Below are 22612 nucleotides of genomic sequence, written 5' to 3'. Positions count from 1 at the left end.
GGCACTGAGTTCTTCCTACATCCTCCACCACAGCCAGCCCAGGGCGGAGAGGAGGGTCAGGGGCCCTGGGGGCCTCGGGGCCGAGTTTTCCAGGGATCCTGGGCCTGGGGAAAGAGAGAGGGTCAAGGGAGGAGGCCTGGAGTGGGAAGACCCCAAGCGTGTGTCTCCTGGGTGTCTTGCTTCTGAGGGTCTTGTCTGAGGCCGCCTCCTAAGGGCCTTTCTGGGTTTTCACTCAGGGACCCTGCCCACCCCACACTGTTTTAATCTAATCATCTGGCTCATCTCTGTCCCCGCACCCGCTCCCCCAGCCCACCCCACTGCAAAGCTCCTTGGTAGATCTTGGCAGGGCTAGATTCTTTTGACCATTCAGGTCTCATTTCAAAGGTTGCTTCCTCCAGAAAGCCTTCTCTGATGCATTTGTCTACTGCTACCATCCCCAGTTCTATTGTTTATTTTCTTGATAGTCCTTATCAATATGCAAAATTGTTTTTTGCTTATGTATTTGTTGACTTTTCATTTTATTTGTGTACTTTATTGCTTTACTACTACTGCTACTAGCTGTACCAGTCCCTAGACAAAAGTGAAGGTGTTAGTCGCTCAGTTGTGTCCGACTCTTTGCTGTCCCATGGACTGCAGCCCGCCAGGCTCCTCTGTACATGGGATTTCCTAGCCAAGAACACTGGAGTGGGTAGCCATTCCCTTCTCCAGGGGAATCTTCCCAACCCAGGGATCGAACCCAGGTCTCCTGCATTGCAGGCATATTCTTTATCGTCTGAGCCACCAGACCTTGCCTCTTTTGTGCCTTGTCCCCAGCATCCAGTTCCCTCCCTTAGTGGGTACTCAATGAACACCGGTCTTGGGCTCTTTCCTAAGCTAGGGGTCAGTCGAGGGGCGGTTCTGCATCTCTACCTCCCTGGCCACGCCCATTCAGGTCGGCCCCGCCCAAGCCCCGGCCCCGCCCCTTCCGCTCCTCGGGGGACGCACGCAGGAGCCGCATGGAGGCGCTGGATGTTCCCAGCCGGTTGGCTGCGCGGCACGTGTAGTTGCCGTAATGCCGGGCGCTCACGTTGGCGAAGAGAAGCATTGAGCGGGTGCGCTCCGTCTGTACCTTCAGGCCCTCGGCCGTGCCACTGCTCAGCCTGCCGGGGATCCGGGTCAGGGACCAGACCGCAGGACCCTGGGCCGGGACCCCCTCCGGACAAAAAGCCCAGCCCCCTGACTATGAGACTCCCCGATTCCCTGTAGATCCTACATTCTGTCCCCCATCCCAGCGACCCCTAGCCTCTGGTTCTAACTCCCTGTGGAACCCGGGCCACTCCCACCGATGCCCCTCTCCAGGCACCCAGACCCTCACCTCCAACCTCTAGGGATTCCCAGGCCCTGCTAAACCTCAGATCCAGTGGTCCCCTAACCCTAAAGCTGGTGGGGTCCCCTAAAACCCTGATGCTGACAAGTCTCAGCATCACCCCCACCCCAGATCTTCTTCCTGAATAGTCGGAGGAGGCCAGGTTCCATCATTCATTATCCCAGGACCTAAATTTCCAGTAAGCCACTGCAGTTGCCCTGGGGCCCAGAGGTCCCCAACACCTAGAACCCGGACACCACCCCCAACACCCCCTAGTTCCCAGGACCCAGAACTCTGCTCCCTCTGCCCCCTCCCCGAGTCCCAAAGGACCGAGGACCCCACCACCACCACCACCACCACCACCACCACCACGGCCCGCCCCAGTGCCATCCTCACAGTCTGTCATCCTTGTACCACTGGAAATCCGCAGGAGGCACCGCCATGGCTTCGCAGCGGAGGAGGGCGGCCCGGCCCACGGCCGTGCGGGCGCTGGTCACGTCGGTGATGGTTGGAGGATCTGGCGAGGGACAGGGTCAGCGAATTTTCCCTGCCCGTGCGGACGAAAGGGTCTCACCCCCCAGCCCCTCCTTCCTCCTTCCTGGGAGTTCTCGAGCCCCCTCCTCTTAGACCCCTTCCTCCCTCAGACCCTCCCCCTTCCTCCTCTCGCACACTCTTCATCCCCAGGGACCCAGGGCCCGCCCCACTTTTGTGCCCCGTGCCGGCGGGGTGGAGGGGGAGTGGGGGGCGGCTCACAGTTGACTGTGACCAGCACGCGGCGGCTATCCGGTGCAGAGTTAACCCCGTTGTGAGTCACGCACTCGTATTCCCCAGCCTGGCCCCGCTGGATGTCGGAAATCTCCAGGATCTCGCCTTCGGAGGTGAAACCGTCTGTGGGGGAAGGGGAGGGGAGGGGGCGGGGCCGGACACAAACACTTAACACGGGACAACACGGGCACAACACGGACAAACATCAGCGGGGCGGACAGGCGCAGGGCCTGGAGTGCTGGGGTCAGTGCGGGGTGGGGGTTGCTGCGGTGGGACAGGGAGTGAGGAGCTGGGACTTAGTAACTAGAACCCAGTGGGGAGGGTGCCAGGAGCTCCTGGGGCTCAGAAAGATCCAGAAAACAGACCCAGCGAGGGAGGATCCAGGATTCTGGGGTCTAGTCCTTGGGGCCCAGGGAATCAGGAGCTGGTGACTGGAATCAGCAATCCAGGTATTGGGGGTCTTAGAACAGCGCGCCCGCTCAGAAGACCCTTTGGGACTCACAGCGTTCGGGGATCCAGGAACTCAAGACCAGAACTGTGGGGCTCAGATGAAGTGGCAGGGGAGGATCCAGGGATCCGAGACCTAGTTATTGCGTTCTGGGGTCCCAAGAAATCTAGGGGCTGGCATATTTGGTCTCCCAAGACCCAGTGAGTGAGGATCTAGGGGTCTGGGAAATGGTGGTGGAAATCCAAGTAAAGGGGACAGTGTGCAATGTCTAGGATCTGGAATTTCCCATTCAGATCCCTCTGGGGGCTGCCGTGCTTCTCAGCTGTACCTTGGGATCACTTGAAGGGCTTGTTAGGACAGATTGTGGTGGTGATAGGGGGAGGGGTGGTTCTGACTCATGCCTTTCTGGCAAGTCTCCAGGTGATGCTCCTGCTGTGAGTCTGGGGACCATACTAAGAGAACCGCTGGCCTGAGGCATCCGGCAGAGATTCAGTAATGTGAACAGGAGACGGGAACGTGGGCAGGGGCTGTGGCGCTAACCTGGCTCCGGTCATCTAGTGGATGGGAGTCTGAGTCCAGGAGAATCCTGTGAGCTGGTAGGGAAGAGACTGGGGCTGCTGGAGTCGGGGATGGGGGGCAAGCTGGGATCTAGCAGGTGGGTGGAGGAAACAGCCCCAGCCAGGGAGGGCACGTGGGTAGGCCCTAAGGCTCTGGGGTCCGTTGGAGAAATAACAGGACCAAGTAGGAGGGGTAAATCCGGTCATGACAAAGCTTCTGGGGGGATCAAAGGAGGTGGGAGTGGGAGGTTCTGGGTATCTAGCTAGGAACATGAGGAGCTTTGGGCCCAGCCTGTGGAGTGGGGGAAGGGACTTTCAGCCAGGGGTGGGGTCCTCACCTCGGAGCTGCCTCCAGGTGACCGTGGGCTCCGGCCGCCCCACAGCCAGGCAAAGCAGGTTCACGTTGCTCCCCTCATTCACTGTCACGGGCGAAGAGATATTCACGATGCGGGCAGGGACTGCAGACCGGAGGGAAGGTCAGTGAGAGGCCCTGTGGGTTCCCAGGACCCAGGATCTAGGCCTGGTCCCTCCTCCCTCAGACCAGGAGTCCAGACCCCTAGCCCCTCCTCCCTCAGACCCAGGGGTTCAGCTGATATTCCTGTCTCTCTGTAAGAATTCCTCTGTTTCCACTCCCCTCTGGATCTGGCCCCTTCTCCAGTCGCTGGTCTTGTGTCTTCCTCACTTACTCAGTCTCTCTCCACCTTCCTTCTCACGTGGTTTCTATCTTCTATCTTTGGGTCTGAATTCCTCCCTTCCCATCTCTATTTGTATTGATTAGTACTATTATTCTCAGCTAATTTGTTTAGCTAATGCTTGTATGGTGCCTACTGAGTGTAAGCTTACCCTGTTTTAAGTATTTCACAAATATGAACCCATGAAACCCTCACTACTCCCCTCTGGGTGCATGCATTCTTGCTCAGTCGCTTCAGTCCTGTCTGACTCTTTGTGACCCCGTGGACTGTAGCCCGCCAGGCTCCTCTGCCCAGGGAATTGTCCAGGCAAGAATGCTGGAGTAGGTTGCCATGCCCTCCTCCAGGGGATCTTCCTGACCCAGGGATCGAACTCGACTCCCTCATCGCAGGCGAATTCTTTACCAACGGAGCCACCACGGAAGCCAGATGTTGCTCTGTTCATCAATTCTAACACATGGGGGCGTTCCCCGCCTCGACCCCGCCCCCTATGAACATTTCTCCAATCAGGGTGGCCTTATGAAGGACTCCAGTGTTTAACTGGCAGGTTACCCTCCCACCCCGTTTCTAGCAAGCAGAATAAAGTAAAGGTGTCCCTTCCAAAGGATGACGTCTTGAATTTGATATATGACAGCGTCATCTCGGTTTTGCAGATGAGGAGTCTGAACGTCCGGCTCGCTTTGGGTGCCTCAGCCCCTGGGTGGCAGCGGCAAGGTTGGAACCGGAGGATTTGGGTCCCAGGTCAGGGCTTGTCAAGAGCAGGGCTGAGCCGTCCCTGGCTTCCTGTCTCTCCACGTGCTCGCTGCCTTCCAGACCACCTCTGATGCCATGGGTCTCTCCAGCCTCCCGTCCCCCGCCATGGGTCTCTCCACCCCCACCTCTCCCGCTCTGAGCATCCAGCCTCCGCACGTGCTGTTCTTTTTCCTGAAGGTCTCAGCTCAGACGTGATGTCTGGGAAACTGCCTCTCCTCGGAAAGACACCTCCAGAAGGGCAGGGCCAGCCTGCCTGGCTCCTCTCTGTCCCTGGCCTGTGGAGCAGTGCCTGCACGCAGCAGGTGCTCAAGAAACAGGGCTGAGCCAACGAACGCGGGGTTTTCCTTCAAGTGCCCCCCAGCCCGCGTATCTCTCCTGCCCTGGAGGTTGTCTCTGACTTTCTCTCCCTCTGCCTGGCTGGAATCCGTGAGGGCAGGGAGTGTGTCTGTCTTCCCTGGATGTCCCTGGGATTGACGAGGACACGAGTGTCCCCTCTCCCCAGCGCCCATCCCCGGCTCCCCCTCCCCCGCCAGGGCCCCGGCGGAAGGCTCACCGTGGACGATGAGGTAGACCTGAGTGGTGTACGGCTGGTGGCGGGTCTGGAAGGAGCAGGTGTAGAGGCCCTCGTCGCCCAGCCCCACCTGGGTGATGAGGATGGAGAACTCCTCGGGAGTGTTGGTGAGCAGCCGCACCCTCGGGTCGCTGGTCCAGCGGTCGTTGCCCGCATACAGGATGTTGGAGCGGTTCAGCCAGGCTACTCGGGTCACATGCTCATCAATGAAGCAGCTGGAGGGGAGGACGAGGGGAGGGCAGTTCTTCTCTCCCCCATCCTCGCCTGGCCCTCCAGGGTCCCCCCTGTCAAGGGGGCTTGGAGGTGGAGAGAGGAAGGCTCGCTGCATCTCCAGTTCCCACAGCAGTCCTGGGAGGCAGCTGTGACTGTGCCCACTTTACAGGTGGGCAAACAGCCTCAGAGAGGGATAGTTGTGAGCCCAAGTGCACAATGGGATGACAGCTGATGTTTACTGAGTGACTGCTGTGTGTCAGAGACCCAAAAAGAGGGGGACAGACACCCCGGGGGAGAGGGACAGAGATACAGAATGACAAGGGACCCAGAGAGAGGGGGACAGACACTCAGAGAGAGCGACAGATGGGGGGACAGACCCACAGGAGGGCAGAGAGCTGGGGGAGGGTAACACCAGTTCTGATTAAACAGTCAGTGTGCTAAGCTCTCTAAGCTCAGCGTGTGGTGTTGTTGTTTAGTTCCTAAGTGGTGTCTGACTTTTTCGTGACTTTATGGACTGCAGCCTGCCAGGCTCTTCCATCCGTGGAATTTCCCAGGTAAGAATACTGGAGCAGGTTGCCATTCCCTTCTCCAGGGGATCTTCCAGACCCAGGGATTGAACCCGGGTCTCCTGAATTGGCAGGTGGTTTCTTTACCACTGAGCCACCAGGGAAGCCCCCAGGGTGTATGTACAGACTCTTGCATCCTCCAACAACCCAGGTGGTGGTCACCGCTGCTCCACCCATTTGACAGATGGGCATACGGAGGCCCAGGGTGGAGTCGGGCCCAGAGTCTGGGCCCTGATGGCCTCTGTCCCGAGGAGGGGGGAGGTATGGGTGGAGCCTGCGGGTCAGGACAGTTCCCCTCTAAGGAGGGCGAAGGGGCAGCACTTCTGCGTCCCCCTACCTGAGTGTGGCGTTGTCACCTTCACACACCGTGTAGTTGTCAGCAGGAGAGCTGAACTCCAGACTCTGAGACAGCAGTCCTGCGGAAGGGAGGGTAGCTCAGCTGGGCAGGACCGTGCACATGTGTACACACACACACACACACACACAGACACACACACACACACCCTGGCAGACACACACTTCCCACACCCACTGGCACACACATTCATTGATGTTTCCAGAGACACTCACCACAGACACACGCAACGTACCTTCCGACATGCCCATGCTGACCCAGACAGGCTGGGACACACAAACCTACACACCTCCCAAGACACTGGGACAACACAATCACAGCACATAAACACATGTATATGCACACAGACACAGGTACATCAAAGCTCAAGTATACACTCACAGATGCTGTGTACAGATGTGTGCACACACAGAGACACATGCACACTCATAAACACAGAAATGCACATGTGCAGGTAGAGACACACAAAGCTGTGCACACACACACAGAGACATGTGTAAACACGGCACACACATACATGTTCAAGTGAACACACACAGATTCAAGAGTATACACACACATATCCACATACACAGAGGCACATACATATTCACAGACCCACAAGTACACACTCATATACACAGATGTATGTACAGATGTAACAGACAGGTACACACATGTACACACATTAACTCAGAAATACATGGAAAGACAGGCTGCAGGCAGACACTCAACACCCACACGTGTGCACACAGACACCCAGACACACAAACGCCAGCACACACACAAACACGGGTGTGTGCGAATATCCACGGGCACACATCTATCACAGACACCCAGGACACCCTCTGGCGTGGTGTAGCGATCCCCGTGTGCACACAGACTGCCCCGTGTGCCCGGGCCCAGCGGGGCACTCTGGCAGGCGCATGCCCACTCCTGCCTGCCCGCTCCAGTGCCCCGGTGCTTGGCAGAACCCCCGCCCCCACCCATTCATCTCTCCGTGGACTGTGGCCAGAGGCTGGACCGGGGCCAGGGAGTGGGGGCTGGGCCCGCGGAGGCAGCGGATGGAGACAGCACCAGGCGGGGGAGAGGAAGAGGCCGGGTGACCTTGGACGCCAGGGGAGGCTCTACCCAGCTCAGGGCTGCCCCGGCACCCGCCCCGGAATGAGGAACTGATTAATCTGATGAATTAATTGCCCGCACCACCCTGATGACTCCCGGAGGCCCTCTCCATCTGCAGCCCCTCTGGACGCAGCTGGGGCAGAGCCAGGGTGGTGGGCTCACCAGGCCCCGGGATTTGGGGCCTGGGTCCTGCAGCCCTCACCCCCAGCTCACCCGCGCTTGAGCTGCTCTGGTCATTTGGTGAGCCCTGGAGAGAGGGAAGGGACTCACCAGCCCTGAGCCTGGCGGAGAGGATGTGCAAGGATAGCCCTAGGAAGAGGAAGGGGCAGCCAGGGGACAGACAGACAGACACACACAGTCACCAGGGCCCCGGGAAAGAGTCAGCCCCAGGGACAGGAAAAAGTCCCACCCACGACAAGCGGGTCCACTGAGGGACAGAGGCATACACACTTAGGCTGAGGCACACAGCCTGGGACACTCCCCCGGGAGAAGGTCAGTTAGAAGAGACAGCTCTTTCCCAGAAGCACGCCAGTCGGCCATCAGCCATGACACCCTGACCAGCCCCCCCAGACATAACCAGATGCACATGGTTACACACATGTAGCCCAACACACGCAGGTGCCAAGTCTACACACAGTTACAGCCCTGCCCAAAGACTCTCTCTCTCTCCCTCTCTCTCTCTCTCTCTCTCTCTCTCACACACACACACACACACACACACACAGGCTTCATCGGTCACAGTGACCTCCCAGCTGGAGGGCTATGCTCATCCCCACCCCCGACCCTGGACAGTCGTGCATGAAGCTACAGCCTGAAACAGCGACACACGGATGGAGGCTCTCAAATACAAAGCAACTGCCCTGGGCCAAGAATTGGGCACATGCAGCCATGCTGTCACCTACAATCAGATCACACACAGCCATGCACACACACACGCGCATATGCACACCCCATAGATCTGTCACACTCCTGGGCACACACATCCCAGACCAAGCTTGTGCCATTTCAGCACCGTTGACATCGGGGGCCGGATGATTCTTCATCATGGGGCTGTCCTATGCAGTGTAGAATGTTTGAGGGCATCCCGGCTTTGACCCCCCAGATGCCAGGAGCTCCCTCACCCTAACCAAAAATGCTGGCGTCGTTAGATGCCTCCTGGGAGCCAAAATCACCCTGCCCTCCCCGCCGGCCACTTCCCCAGCCCTCTGATAGCAACTGTCCCAGGTTCAAGGAGGCCTGCCCCAGGCCCGGGGGGAATTGAAGAAGGAGCTGTCCAAGGTGCCCCCGAAGCCTCAGGGTAGAACCAAGGGCTTCTGAGCTCAGCCTCAGGCCCTGGGGTAGGGTGCGGACCTCACAGGAGAGGGCAGGATCTTAATCACATATCCCAGGAGACAAATAGACAGACAGACAGACACACACTGTTTGCCAGAGGGATCTTTCCAACACTCAGAGGGCCTCCAGGACGAAGTCCCCGCCCCTCAGCCTGGCATCCAGGGCCCTGACATCTCTGTCTCCTGCCTCCTTTCCCCTAGTGCGACCCAAGTCTGCATTCCCCATTTTTCTTCCCCCTCTCTCCCTCCCACTATTCCCCATCAAAACACTTCTCCTTCTCCAGGCACCTGGTATATGGGGCCTCTCGGAGGAGAGACGGCCCATCCGAGCCCACACAGCCTCTAGCTCTTTTCCCAGGGCTCCGTGTATCAGAGGCGTCTGCCTCCCCCACCTGCTCCTCCAGGGCAAGGCCCGGCTCAGACCATCTGCGTCCCCAGCACGCCCAGCTGGGCCCTGGCTGAGGGCAGTCTCAGGAGATGAGTGATGAAGTTATCTCAAGTGGGTCTTGTATGCCTGGTCTGTGTGTCTATAAATTTGGATGTCTGCCCGTCTGTCTCTTGCAGTTCCCAGACTCCAGGCTCAGGAGGACCCTGTGTGCTGTGTGACCTTGAGTAAGTCCCTTCCCCTCTCTGTGTGTCAGTAAATGGAGGAGAGGGTCAGGTTAGCCATCCCACCACCCTGTCTGTCACTGGGCCCAGCCCCACCATCTGTCTGAGTCCCATTCACTGTCCCTCCCTCTTAGTCTCAATCACTTGGACTGTCTCGCTCTGCTTTTCTCACCAGATGGGAGCCTCTCAGGGTGGGGCCTGGGCTCCTCACCTGCAGCATCACCCTATGCACAGTCTGACCCATAGGTGGCCTCAAGACATGTTTAATAGCTAAATAAATAAGCCAGTGCACATGAGGTCCCCTTTGTAGGAATTCTGCTTGGAAAACACTGAATCCCTACTCTTTCTAGTCCTCTTTTGTTTTCCCACAATGCCTGCACTACCTCCCTTAGAGCTCAGATCACACTGTGGTGACTGTCTGTGTCTCTCTCCCCTATCAGACTATAAGTTTCTTGAGGGCAGAGCCTGAGTCTGACTCAGGTTTGTGTCCCCAGGATCTCCCAGCACCAGGCCTGGCCTGGAAGGCCTTGGGAAAAATTTGTTGAATGAGTGAATGTAAATGGATGCCTGCAACATGCTGTGCCAACTCTTGAACTCTTATGCATTCTTCAAAACCCCAGCTCAAATGCCCCCTCCTCCAGAAGTACTTCCCTGACTGTACAAGGTGGACAGTTCCCACTGTCTCTATTGAGTACCCTCTGATTCAGCTGTTACAGCATCCACGTGTTTTCCCTTCCTGACCAGGAGTTCTCTGAAGGCCTCCCCCGAATTGGACTTAGAGAACTGTTGGTAGGGGGGCTGGATATCTCTAGAGATTGGATAAGAAAGCCCTGAGGAGCCTGGGCTGATAGATCAAATGTCTGTCCCATCATTTCCTGACTGGATGACCCCCGGCCAGTCTGAGCCTCAGTTTCCTCAACTGTAGAAAGGAGAAAAATGGTATTTCTTCCCTCAGCAGGCTTTTTGTCAGGGATTCCATGAGAACATGCAAGCAAAATGTTTAACTCAGCGCTTAGCAGGCAGAAATGCTTGCTGCTCTTAACAGCACCTTCTTTTTAAAGAAACATCTACTGCTATCCCAGGTTTGGTGTCGGTCCCCTGGGGGTGGGGGAAGGGCAGGGCGGTTATAGGTTGTAGGTTGCTCTATGCCCAGCACCCACCCTTGAGTCTGGGACTCAGCATCTGTTCTGCTACTACTAAGCAAGCATAACCAGCCTGCTAAATGAATGGACTGGGGAGCCTGGCTGCCTAGGTTCAAATCCCAGCTGCACCACCGAGCTGCACAAGTTACTTCCTATACCAGGGACTCAGTTTTCCCACCTCTAAATGGGGCCCATCAGGGACCATCATCATGCCTCACTCACTGGCTTGAGGGGGAGAGGATGAAAGGTCACCCAAGCAGGTTCCTGTTAGTTAAGCACCTGCAAACAGCTCTACTTGTGTTGGCTGGTGGGATGGTTATGGGGCAGGGAGCAGCCTGGCGGTGGATCCAATTGTGATGGGAGGGACCATGTGGGTCTCTGCCATTCCAGACAGGTGACTCTCATGTGCTGTGCTGTGCTGTGCTAGGTCACTTCAGTCATGTCCAACTCTTTGCAACCCTAGGGACTGTAGCCCGCCGGGCTCCTCTGTCCATGGGATTCTCCAGGCAAGAATACTGCAGTGGATAGCCATGCCTTCCTCCAGGGAATCTTCCCGAACCAGGGATTGAACCAGTGTTTCTTAAGTGTCCCGCATTGGCAGGTGGGTTCTTTACCCACTGAGCCACCTGGGAAGCCCAAGAAAAGGCTAGTCTAACTGCCACTGAAGAGCCCCCAGACCCCTCTCCCTCTTGGCTGACCTCCCAAATCTTCCTTATCACTGATGTCCAGTGTCTTTAGGCTGAGCCTAGAGCCCTGGAACTTTCCATGTGCTGGCCATTTCTTTCCACTGGTCCCTTGTGGCTCAGCTGGTAAAGAATCCGCCTGCAATGCAGGAGACCTGGGTTCGAACCCTGGGTTGGGAAGATTCCCTAGAGAAGGGAAAGGCTATCCACTCCAGTATTCTGGCCTGGAGAATTCCATGGACTATATAGTCCATGGGGTCACAAAGAATCGGACACAACTGAGCGACTTTCACTTTCACTTTCCCACTGCAGGGCCTTTGCTTCTGCTCTTCCCAAGGAATCTTTCCAAGGCTGACTCCTCCCCTCCTTTCAGTCAGAACTCCACTCAGCGGCTCAGATGTTACCTGAGCTCCCAAGGCCAACTCGTCTGCCTGCCGAGTCATGCTCATTTCCTCTGTGCTCATCACGCTCTAAAATCACCTGTTTACTTTGTATGTTTGGTTTTAGTTGGTGGATCTCTCTCCATCCCACTAGGATGTAAGCTCCAGGAGGTCAGGGACTCCACTGCTGTGTTTATAGATCCCCAGTGTTTAGAACAGTGTCTGTGTACCTAGTAAATATGTGTTAAATGAGTTAACAAGGCAGCGCCCACAGTCTAGACAAACTGGGTGCTTGGGGGACCCCCTAGAGAAGGGTCCGCATGCCTGTGTTCACCCTTCCCCTGCTTCATTTAATACGGCAAAGGAACCACCCCCAAATCGCCAGCTGCAGCTACTTTTCTAAGTGGATGTGTGGATGCGTGTGTGTGTTGGCATAAAGAATTTAGAGGGGAAAAAAGTAAAGACAGAGCAATATCTACAGATGCCAGGGAGGTAGAGTTGAGTGGAAAAAAGCCAGTTGCAGAGAAATGGCTTTACTTTGTTTCTGTCTTGGGAGAAACAGCAACAAACTAACCAATCCTTTACAGACGCTGAACTCTGCCTGTCTGACCGTGCAAGTGAGAGGCTACTGGGGAGGCTGAGGATCCTGGCTCTCTCTTGAGACTGGAACATGGCGGGGGTGGGGACGTGGCGGGGTTTGCTTTTATGCATTCTTGTAGTGGATGGCTCACTGGTATGCTCTCCTCCTGTAATCTGGAAACCATCAAATGAATAAAAGAGAGGAGGAGATGCAATCTGGCATGACTTCCACCGGCTTTTTCTCAGCCTCAGCCGTCAAGCAGTGGTGGGTAGGTGGGGCTGTCTTTCCAACCCTCTAATCCTGTCTCAGCTCACCTGCCAGCCACTCTGCCCTCTGTCCCTCTGGTTGAAGTCCCTGGTAGGGAACAAACGGCCCAGAGGTGGGAATGGACTTGACCTAGGTCACAGACCATCTCCTGGTTCCACTGAGCTCCCAGCCCTGCACGTGTGAACAACAGTTATTTCTAGGGTTCTGAAGAGTCAAAGTAGAAGGCAAATGGAAAGTGATCTTGAGAGTAAAGGAAATGAGAGAGGGAAATGGAGAGGTGAAGGGAGAAGGTCAGAGACATTTCAAAGGACAAGGAGGAGAATGAGTGACCCGGGATGGGACATGAGTTCCCAGAAGTGGATGAGGATCAAGGCACCATGTGAGGGGCTGGAAAGAGACAGAGAGACACACACAGGGTGTGACGGGGACAAGCAGTTCCAGAGGCCGAGCGGGCCAGGTGTGGAATTGTGCTGAACCCAGCAGCGATGGAGAGCCAGCGACCCAGCCACGGAGACCAACGGGATGTCACCCCAAGCCAGGAAGCCTCCAGAAATGGCCAAGACGTGAGAGAGACCGAGAGAGACAAGCGACAGAGACAGAGAGACACAGACAGGCAGGCAGAAAGTCAGACAGGGATTCAGACGGGCCAGGTGGGAGGGGCACCCAGACGCTTTGCACCAGGGAGGGGGTGATCCCCGCCACCCACCCCGCCCCGCCCCAGCCGCCAGCATCCCGTGTGACTCCGGCTGTCTGCAGGTGCGGCTCCGGGTCGGACGGGGTGACGGGTGTTTACGTGGCTGTGCCTGACGGGCGTTGTGTGGGTGGGAGCCGGAGAGCCGCTGTCTCGCAGCTGTCTCGCGGAGACTGTCGGAGGTTCTAGGATGTTCCCGACTATGTGTCGCTGCCTCTGTGATTCTGGGTCAGGGCAGGGCCTGAGGGTGATTCTCCAGAAGCACTAAATGAACCCCGGGCCCTGCCTCCAGCCTCCTAGCTCTCCCCTCCCCTCCTTAGGGGGTCATCTCTTGGACCACCCCCAGGTCGCCTGCCTGCTGGGAGATACAAGGTCCAGCTATACATCTTCTAAACAGAGACTGCCAAGTTCACCAGCCCCCAGCCTCTCCCGTACCGTTCTTCCCTTCCAGCTCTACAAAAGACCAGCCCCCAGCCCGCCCCCGCTCCCCGCCCCCCGCCTCGCCTCAACTAGGAAGACTGATACTAATCCTTGACCCCGGATTAACCCTTCCCTTCCCGCGGTCCTCAGTCACCCTCCGTCCTGCCCCAAACCCAAATATTCAGCCAGGGCTTTCCACATCTGGAGTCCCCAGCCCAGCACCCCAACTTCTTGGATCTCCAGCCCCATCTCCCCTTACACATAAATGCAACCCTCCAATACTAACACTTTCTCCCAACCTAGACGACCCAGCTGGGGAATTTCTGTCCTTTCCCAGCTGAGAGACCAGCCCCACCCCCTTCTTCGCCGCCCGGGACGGAGGTCTCTGGACACCTCTGCCCCCATCTCTTACTGACCCTGGGAACCTGGGAAGACATCATCCCCTCAACCTTTCCCCTGAAACGCCGACCCTAGCCCGCAGGCCGGGACCCCCAGGGGACCCTCGCAGGCAAAGATGAAGACCCCCGACGGGGCATCTCTCTGCCTACTCCCCACCAACTCAGTTCAGAGATCCTGCCCGGGGACCCTTACTTAGCGTCAGATTTCCCCACCACGATCCCGAGCCGCAGACTCCCGCCCCCAGGCCGGGACCAGGTGTCCGCGACCCTCTCGCCGACCGGGAGAAGCAGACCTCCGCCCCTAGGCCCAGGCTCGGGCCCCAGGACGCGGACCCCTGCCCCCGGGCTTGGAGCCAGACGTCTGAGGACCCCTCTCCCAGCCAGAGGATGCTGCCCCCGCCCCCCCGGCCCAGACCTCGGCGTCCGGGGGCCTCCTCCTCCCCGCCCGGGGATGCTCTATCCCCCGCCCCCAATCCCCGCCCGGGACCCTGAAGTCCCGCTCGAGCCCCCCGCCCCCGGCGCTGCGGTACCTCGGCTGATGACGGCCAGGCCGGCCAGGGCGGCGGCGGCGAGAAGCCGGAGCCGGGCCCCGGGCACGGGGGGGGGCATCGCGGCAGCGGCGGCGCGAAGGGGGAGGGGAAAGGGGGGGCCGGTCCGGGGCGCGCGAGGCCTGGGGGGAGAGGGGGAAGGGGGAGGGGGACCCCGCCTGCGGCTGCACCGGCCCGGGGGGCGGCGGGGGCGGGGGGAGGGGGCTGGGGGGGCGCGACGAGGCGGCCGGAGCTGCTGCAGACCCGGGGAGGGGGCGGCGCTGACGGGCAGGAAGGCCGACCAATCAGGGCAGGCGGGGGGCCGGGGAGGCGGGGCCGAGGGGGGGTGCTTGTTGGAGGGAGAGGCCTTTGTTACTGCGGCCCGGCCCCTACCCCCTCCAGCCCCTGCCGTCCCCGCGGCTTCCCTGCCTCGGATCCCTAGGACCCCGGGCCGGGACACTCTCCCTGGAGGCTACCTTCCTCTTGCTTCAGGCCCCAGCCTCCTCCTCCCGCAGACCCAGAAATCCCGGCTCCCCAGACCCTGGAGACTGGTCCCCCGGTCCTCGCTGCCCCTAGACCCAGGAACCAGAGTCCCCAGTGCCCTCCAGCACCCAGACCCAGGAATTCTGGTCCCAGCCTCCTTCTCCCCTAGCCCCAGGAGTCCGGGCTCCCAGCACCCCCAGACCCTGGAGTCTGGTTCCCCAGTCCTCACTGCCCCCCATAGCCAGGAACCAGAGCCCCCCAAAGCCCTCTCCAACCCAGACCCAGAAATCCTGGCCCCAGCCCCAGGAGTGCCAACACCCAACCCCTCCAGACCCAGGAGTCTGCTCCCCCAGTCTCCCTTCCCCTAGACCCAGGAACCAGAGTCCCCAGTGCTCTCCCCCACCCAGATCCAGGAATCCTGATCCCCAGCCCCCTTCTCTCCTAGCCCCTCAGCAGTCCGGGCTCCCAGGCCCCTCAGACCCTGGAATCTGGTCCCCTAGTCATCAGGGCCCCCAGGCCCAGGAATTGGACCCCCAGTCCCCATCTTCTTGTGGGACAGAGTTCTGCTTCTCTGTCTACTTTCATGAATAACAGTGACTCTGGGGTGAAATCTCCTTTGGTTCCCCACCCTTCTCCCCATCCCTCATTCCCAGGATAACAAGGGAATGGGGAGAGACGGGGGACCTGACCTTGGGAGGTGGTGATTCAGTGTTTAGGAATGAAAAAGCCCCACTGCTCATTTCTTCACTTCCTTGGCTGTATGACCTTGGACCAGTCCCTTCTCTTCCCAGAATCTCGGTGTCTTCCCTGTGAGATGGAATCATCTCTATATCTCAAGGTTACTGAGAAGAACGAGAGAGATCCTGGGAGGTGCCAGCTCTCCCCGGTGCCCCAACAGCCTGTAGTTAGTGCTTTCCTCCTGGTTCCACTATGCATCCATTTACTAGGTGCAGCCCTCTCTCCTGTCCACCAGATGAGGTGTCCTGGTCCCTGTCCTCCCTACAGGCTCTGAGGCAAGAGAACCACCCCTGAGCCTACTGCCTGTCTGGGGCACTTGGAGGCAGGAGTTACTGAAGTCACCCTCTAGGGGCTATTTTACCGCAAAAGCAGGAAAAGTGAAAGTGTAAATCGCTCAGTCGTGTCCAATCCCAGTTCTCCAGGCAAGAATACTGGAGTGGGTTGCCATTCTCTTCTCCCAGGAACCTTCCAGTCCTCTCTTCCTCCCTGATCCCCCCACATCCACTCTGTTTGCAGAAGCAGCTGGCTCGGCCTCCAAAATGGACTTCTGCTGTGTCCTCTTCTCCCCACTCTGCCCTGCTCTGAGCTGTCACCTCTCCCCTGGATGGCTGCTCTGATGGCAGCAGCCAATGCCCTGGTCTCCTGGCCTCCACCTTGGTCTCCACCCTCAGATCAACAAGCACAGAACACACAAACCGCCTGATGCTACTGCCCTGCCTCACTCGCTCACTCAGCTCCAGCTGCTCTGCCATTCATTCTGCTGCTTGAACAAGCCCAACCATCTCCTACCAACCCCAGGGCCTTTGCACTTGCTGTTTCCTCTGCTGAAAGGCTCTTCTCATCAAATTGGCACAAGACTCTTTCTTATCATTCAGGTCTCACCCTTAAGAAGCCTTGGTTGATCCTGCTATCCAAAGAAACCCTTGCTCCCAATGCAACCACTCTCCGCCACACCGGTTTTGTTTTTCTCCCTGGCCTTTGCCATTCCTTTATGTCATGTGTTCACTTGTTATTTCCAGTCACTTCCCTTCCTCGCTCCCATCTCCCAGTTCCAGAATGTAAGCTTTGCTAAGGCAGGGTTTTGTGGTTTTGTTTCTTTGAGGTATAGTTGATTTACAATATTATATTAGTTTCAAGTGTACAACATAGTGATTCAAAGTTTTTATAGGTTATATCCATTTAAAGTTATAAAATATTGGTTATATTCCCTGTGCTGAACAATATAATCTTGTGGCTTATTTCTTTTATACACAGTAATTTATATCTCTTAATCCTCCACCCCATCTTGCCTCTCCCCTCTTCCCTCCCCTACTTCCCACAAGAAACCACTAGAGAACCACTTGTTCTCTATATCTGTGAGTCTGTTTCTGTTTTGTTATATTCATCTGTTTGTTTTATTTTTTAGGCTTCACATATACAATATTTGTCTTTCTCTGTCTGACTTATTTCACTAAGTGCAATACCCTCCAGGTCCATCCATGTTGTTGCAATAGGCAAAATTTCATTCTTTCTATATGGCTGAGGAGTATTCATATATATATATGATTGTTCTATCTTTACTTTTTTGAGGCATCTTCAGACTTCCCAAGGTGGCTGCCCCAGTTTACATTCCGCCCCCAATAGTGTGAAAGTGTTCTCTTTTCTCCACACCCTCTTCAGCATTTATTATTTGTAGATTTTTTTAAAAAATGATGGTCGTTCTGACTACTGACTTTTATTATTATTCATGGAGTGTCACTCTTGTGCTAGGGGTTTCACAGTTAAGACATGAAGCTCCCTGAAGATGATGCTTAGAAGGCCCAGGGATATGGAAGATGCTCCATTTCAGCCCTAACAAGCGAAATAAAAATTATGATGGCCTCAGGTACCACCTTTTCATCCATCAAATGGGCAAAGTTCAAAGGACCCAGGAACACACCAGGTTGACGATGACAGTTGTTGACAAGAGTGAAATCAGTCCCCTTTCTATGGAGGGCAAGTTGGCATTACCCTCGAAAACTATGTACATGACCCCTTGACCTTGAAAGTCCACTTCCAGAATTTTCTCCTGCAAAAGTACTCTTGTAAACGCCCAGCAGCTAAGGGACTGAATCATCAATGTAGTGTTGTCTGCAGTGCTCAGAGGACAAACTAAATCCTCCATGAGAGACTGGTTTGATAACATTACTGCATTGATGGGCAGCTGTTAAAAGACTGAGGTTGATGACCAGACTGTGTGGAATTCTGTAAGGAAAGGGAAACAAAGTACATGATGCGAAGATGTAACACACACGTTTGTATGTGCATCCTATTCTTCTAGAATAGGCCATTTTTTTAAGTTGTTTTTTTTTTTAAATGAGGATCATTTTTAAAAAGTCTTTATTGAATTTGTTACAATATTGCTTCTGTTGTTTTTTATGTTTTGTTTTTTTGGGCCATGAGGCATGTGGGATTTTAGCTCCCTGACCAGGGGTCAAACCTGAGTCCCCTGCATGGGAAGAAGTCTTAACCACTGGTCTAGCAGGGAGGAAGTCCCTAGAATATAGGCTATCTTAATCTTGGTATCACTGATATTTGGGGGCTGGGTGAGTCTTTGTGATGGGGGCCCCCTGTGTGTTTCAGGGCCCCCTTCTGCCGAAGTCCTGACAACCCAGAGAAGGGTAACCTGGCTCCCAGTGGAGATCCATCCCTCTGGGAGGAAACACCAGGCACCAGAACAACCTTTGTCTATGGCAGGGGCGGGGGTGGATAGGGTTGGGGGCAGGGCTGCACTCCAGATGAAAAGAAGGGACCCTGATGCGGTCTGCTCCCAGGGCAGCCAGGAGAGGGCAGATGCCTCTCGGGCTATGAGCCCCTGGGAAGGATCCTCCCCTTTTCTGAACCTGAGCATCCTCATCCTCAAGGGTAAGGGTGGGGGACCAGCTCCCATCTCACAAGACTGCTGTGTGACGGCAGGGAGGCTTCTGAACCTCTCTGGCCCTCAGTTCACTCCTCTGGGAAAGGGGCACAGTGACTGGGGCGCAGTGACTGGGGCACAGGGCTGCTGGGTTGAATGAATGACGGCTGAGGGTGTGGAAGGCACTCTGCCCTGGTTGGCATCATTGTCACAGTTGCTGCTATTACCTCCTGAAGGGACAGAGGAGGTTCATGCAAACCTGCCTCCCCATGTTCTCCTCTTTCTCTCCCTCCGGGCATCTCCCCTTCATCCTTCTGTCTCTGGTTTATGTCCCTGTCTCCGCCTCCTTGTCTTCCTCCACCACGGTCACCATCCAGCTCTCTCTCTCCTCCTCCTCTTCTGTCTCTCCCTCACTGTTTCTCAGTCCTTCCTTCTGTCACTCATCTAGCAAATGTTTTCCCAAGCCCCCCGGGTGCCACACTCTGTGCTGAGCACTGCAGGGACCTGGAGATGAGACAGGCCTCTCCCAGTCCAGACGGGGACCCAAATCAACCCGGGGCATGGCAAGGTATTGCTGGGGCTCAGAGGTGGGCACTGAACAGCCTACACCACCAAGACCATTATCCCTCAGAGAAAGATGCACTAGTCCCCATCTGGGCTGACTCACCTGCATCTCCTGCACTCCCAGCTGGCCTCAGGACAGGTGTGCAGTGAAGGGTTAACTCAGCAGGCCTGAGTTGTCCAAACTCTGCCCACCCCGAACAGAGGACTGGCTCTTTATTGGCTCCTAGGAGGGAACCTCTAAGCCCTTGGAATGTCTGGATAGGAGTATCTTTGTTTATCTGGGGACCTCAGGTCACACCAGATATTCTGTGCTAACAGTGTGATTTATGGAGGACACCTTGGGTCATGTGCTATCAGCTTGACCTCCTGGGAAGGGTGGTGATGCTGGAAACTAAGGGCTACATAACCAACCTCCAATAAAACCCTGAACATCAAGGCTCAGGTGAGCCCCTGGTTGATGACATTCTGTGCGTGTTGTCACATATTGCTGCTGGGAGATCACGCAGACTCCCAACTCTGCTGGGACAGGACCACTGGGGGCTCCTGCCTCTTTGGGACTCTGCCTTGTGTGCTATTTTTCCCGTGGTTAGTTTTCATCTCTATCTTTTGGCTTCAATAAACCATAGCTATGAGTATAACAGCTTTGCCAAATCCTTTCAGTGCATCTTGAAACCCAGTGAACATCAGCAAATGTCTGCTCAGAAGGTGGTGAGTGGTAGGCTCCTGGGGGCCCTCTTCATGGCCCCCCCAAGCCATGAACTTCATGACTACACTTCAGGCTTCTAACTTTTTTTTTTTTTTTTAACATTTATTTGGCTGCTCAGGGTCTTAGTTGCAGCATGTGGGATCTAGTTCCCTGACCAGAGACTGAACCTGGTCCCCCCTGCATTGGGAGTGTGGAGTCCTAGCCACTGGACCACCAGGGCAGTCTAAGCACTTGATTCTTATCCTGGTTCAGAGAGGCTGTGCCTGGCCCCATGGCACCCAGCGTGGGATTGGAGCCCTGTCTGTCTGACCCCTTAGCATCCTCTCCTGTCTCTCCCTTGACTTTGGAGGAAGAGGTCCACCTCATAACCTCTTCTTGGAAGATGATCAACTTTCCAACCTTGTCTGGATTCATGGAGCTGCTGTGGCCCTCCTCACCATGCCACCCACTCATGGGAACATCCCACTTTTCCTGAACTTGATCTCCATATCTCCACGATGCCCTAACTGGTGGGGTATGGGGTCTGTAAAGTCCAACTCAAGGGTGTTGCCACGTGTGTTCTTAAGATGAGAAAAACAACTTTTGAGGAAAACAATTTTGTTTTCCCCAGCTGCTGCCTGGCCATTTTACCGTTATGATAACCCTGCTCACATCCGGAGTCTGAACGTTAGATAAGGACTTGAGTGTAGGCTGCTCGCTGTAAGTTCACGCGTTGTTTTTCCCTGGACACCTTTTAAAATAACCACATAGAGTCGGGCCAGAACCAGTTAGTGACCTAGTGCCCTGGCCCCAATCGTCTTGGGAGTAACAGGCGCTCCTAACTTGCCATCTGGGGCTCGCAGGTGCCCTGGGACGGAGACTCCCCCCTCCCGGCTCAACCGCGCCCCCTCACGTCTGGGATCTGCAAGTTACCATAAATCCTGAGCCGCTACTCGCTGTGTGCAGGTGATACTGAAACCGCCCCTTCCCCAAAGTGGGAGCTGGATGCTGAGCGAGCCGCCTGCCAGGCCCGCGTGTCTGTGGCTCCTGCCTCCTCTTTCAGCAGGTCACAAGCTGCGTATGCTCAGCGCAATACCCCAGCTTTGGCTTCTGCACCCCGTTGTTCCTAGAGGGTGGGCGGAGTCAGCCAGGCCTCAGCCTCTCTTGATTCTCCCAAGAGCGGGTTGGGTAAAGGCGGAGGCCTGTGTGCAGGGAGCCTCACACAGGCCCAGGTGGTGGCACTTTGCCTGGCTCATTTCTCCCTGTCGACTGCCCCCTGCCAAGACACGCTGCTTGCCTTGCCCCCGGCTGGAGCGCACCAGCCCCCAGCGCTGCGCGTTTACGACGATCCTGTCGCTTCCCGTGCCTGGACGGCCATCACCTCTCCCGGGTCCAGTGGCAGGACCTGGATCTGAACCATCTCCGTGTCCCCACTCCAGGGCCTGGCACACGGGAGGCCTCCAGCGACGTTTGCGGAAGCACGAGTGAATGACCTCCTGAATCTCCACCTGAAGCCAGTCCACGTCCCACCAGCCCCGAGCTTCTTCCTGGCGCCTGGGGCTTCTGTTTGCCCTTTGCAGGTGTTGGCATTCTGGAGGCAGGCGGTGGGTTTAGAGAAAGGGAGTCCCACCCCTCCACGTCTGTGCTTCTGATCAAATTGACAAATGAGAGGCCCACCTATGGCTTCTCTTGTTTTTTTTTTTAAATGTATTTATATTTAATTTTATTAATGATTGTTATTTGGTCGCGTAGCATGTGAGATCTTAGTTCCCTGAGGAGGGATCAAACCAGTGCCCTTGGCAGTGGAAGCCCAGAATCTTAACCACTGAACAGCCAAGGAAGTCCCCACGCTGGTTTTTTGATTGCTAACATGTTTGGATCCAGAATCCAGAAATGTCTCTCTGAAACCTGGATCTCTGGATTCCTCTGAGGGGAAAAAAAAATCAGAAGGTCTGGCAATAGAGATGTCATTCCTGGTCTGTGTGGGAGGATGGGGGGAGGCATGGGACGGAGATGTCTGCTGCAAAGCGCCCCTTTTGGCGGAGGGCACCCCCTTGCCTGCCAGCCGCATGCCCCCTCCCCCCACCCCCCACAGGGCCCCAGGCACTGGTTTTGTTTGTTTTGTTACCTGTCTGGTTCTTGCGGCCTTGAGTTTGCCACCTCTGCGCTGGAGCCTCATTAGCTCAGGGGAAAGTGACCAGCGAGTGGGACAGCTGCTCCGGAGCCCCAGGGCCCTGGGACCCAGGCGTCCTGAGCAGGGCACGGTCTTGCTGTGTGGCCTGGGGAGCTGTGAGTCTGTTTCCCTGTTTGCCGTGTAGGGGGTGGGGAGGATCCCCAGTGTCCCTGCAGAGAGAGACTTTTAGGGTCTCACTTCTGCGGGTCTCTGTGTCTCTGCAGAATGCTGGGGCTGGACTTGGTTGTGGTGGTCACTGTCAGTCCGGTCTACAGGGTGGCATGTGGTTGCTGCCACAGTAACGGTCCAGGGCTCCAGTGTTTCACCTGTGCTCCTGGGTGCACCCTGGGTGACAGAGGCCAGCCCAGACCTCGCTCCTCCAGGGCAGGGAGAAGGCTTGTCCCCAGGGCCTGACGGGAGGCCTCAGGCATGTCTGTCCAGTGAACGCAAGTGCGGAGTGGGGCCTCTGCTCACAGGACCTGAGATGCAGCTGCTGCTCCTGCCCTGCGGCTGCTGGGTCTTGGCAGCTGTGAGCCATGTTCTTCATCTGCCCTGGAGTCTGTACTTCCTCGGTCTTCTTTCTCTCTCACGAGCCCTAGACTGTGCGAGAACCAGATCCTGGGTTCCCTCTGCTGTGGGCAAGCCCGTTCCCCTCTCGACGTCTCCCACAAACAGAGGGACCCAACTGGCTCCTTGAAGCCTC

The 22612-nt window shown here is 56.3% G+C and overlaps 1 protein-coding gene across 1 annotated transcript; it reads right to left on the bottom strand.

Annotated features, from left to right (window-relative positions):
* Window positions 1-15: 15 nt before the first annotated feature.
* On the bottom strand, window positions 16-14473 carry IGLON5 (IgLON family member 5). The gene is made up of 8 exons (XM_052655982.1): window positions 14395-14473; window positions 6245-6323; window positions 5111-5343; window positions 3454-3573; window positions 2099-2233; window positions 1742-1862; window positions 985-1139; window positions 16-104 (listed from the first exon to the last, which is right to left on the bottom strand). Exons 1-8 carry the CDS (start codon window positions 14471-14473, stop codon window positions 16-18), a joined length of 1011 nt encoding a protein of 336 aa, XP_052511942.1.
* Between the last annotated feature and the right edge of the window lie 8139 nt (window positions 14474-22612).

Source organism: Budorcas taxicolor, chromosome 18 (genome assembly GCF_023091745.1).
Source record: "Budorcas taxicolor isolate Tak-1 chromosome 18, Takin1.1, whole genome shotgun sequence".
NCBI classification, from domain to species: Eukaryota; Metazoa; Chordata; class Mammalia; order Artiodactyla; family Bovidae; genus Budorcas; species Budorcas taxicolor.
Note: the sequence above shows the minus strand (reverse complement) of the source record. Positions and strands in the feature narration are given on the sequence as shown.

What these genes read in the sequence shown, in the direction of transcription:
- IGLON5 (XM_052655982.1), bottom strand. Translation starts at nt 14,473, where the DNA reads ATGCCCCCCCCCGTGCCCGGGGCCCGGCTCCGGCTTCTCGCCGCCGCC. An exon ending in CACCTGGAGGCAGCTCCGAG is followed by an intron (nt 2,234 to 3,453) that starts GTGAGGACCCCA and finishes CTTCCCCCACAG; the next exon opens with ACGGTTTCACCTCCGAAGGC. An exon ending in CGCCTCCATGCGGCTCCTGC is followed by an intron (nt 105 to 984) that starts GTGCGTCCCCCG and finishes CTCTTTCCCCAG; the next exon opens with GCCCAGGATCCCTGGAAAAC.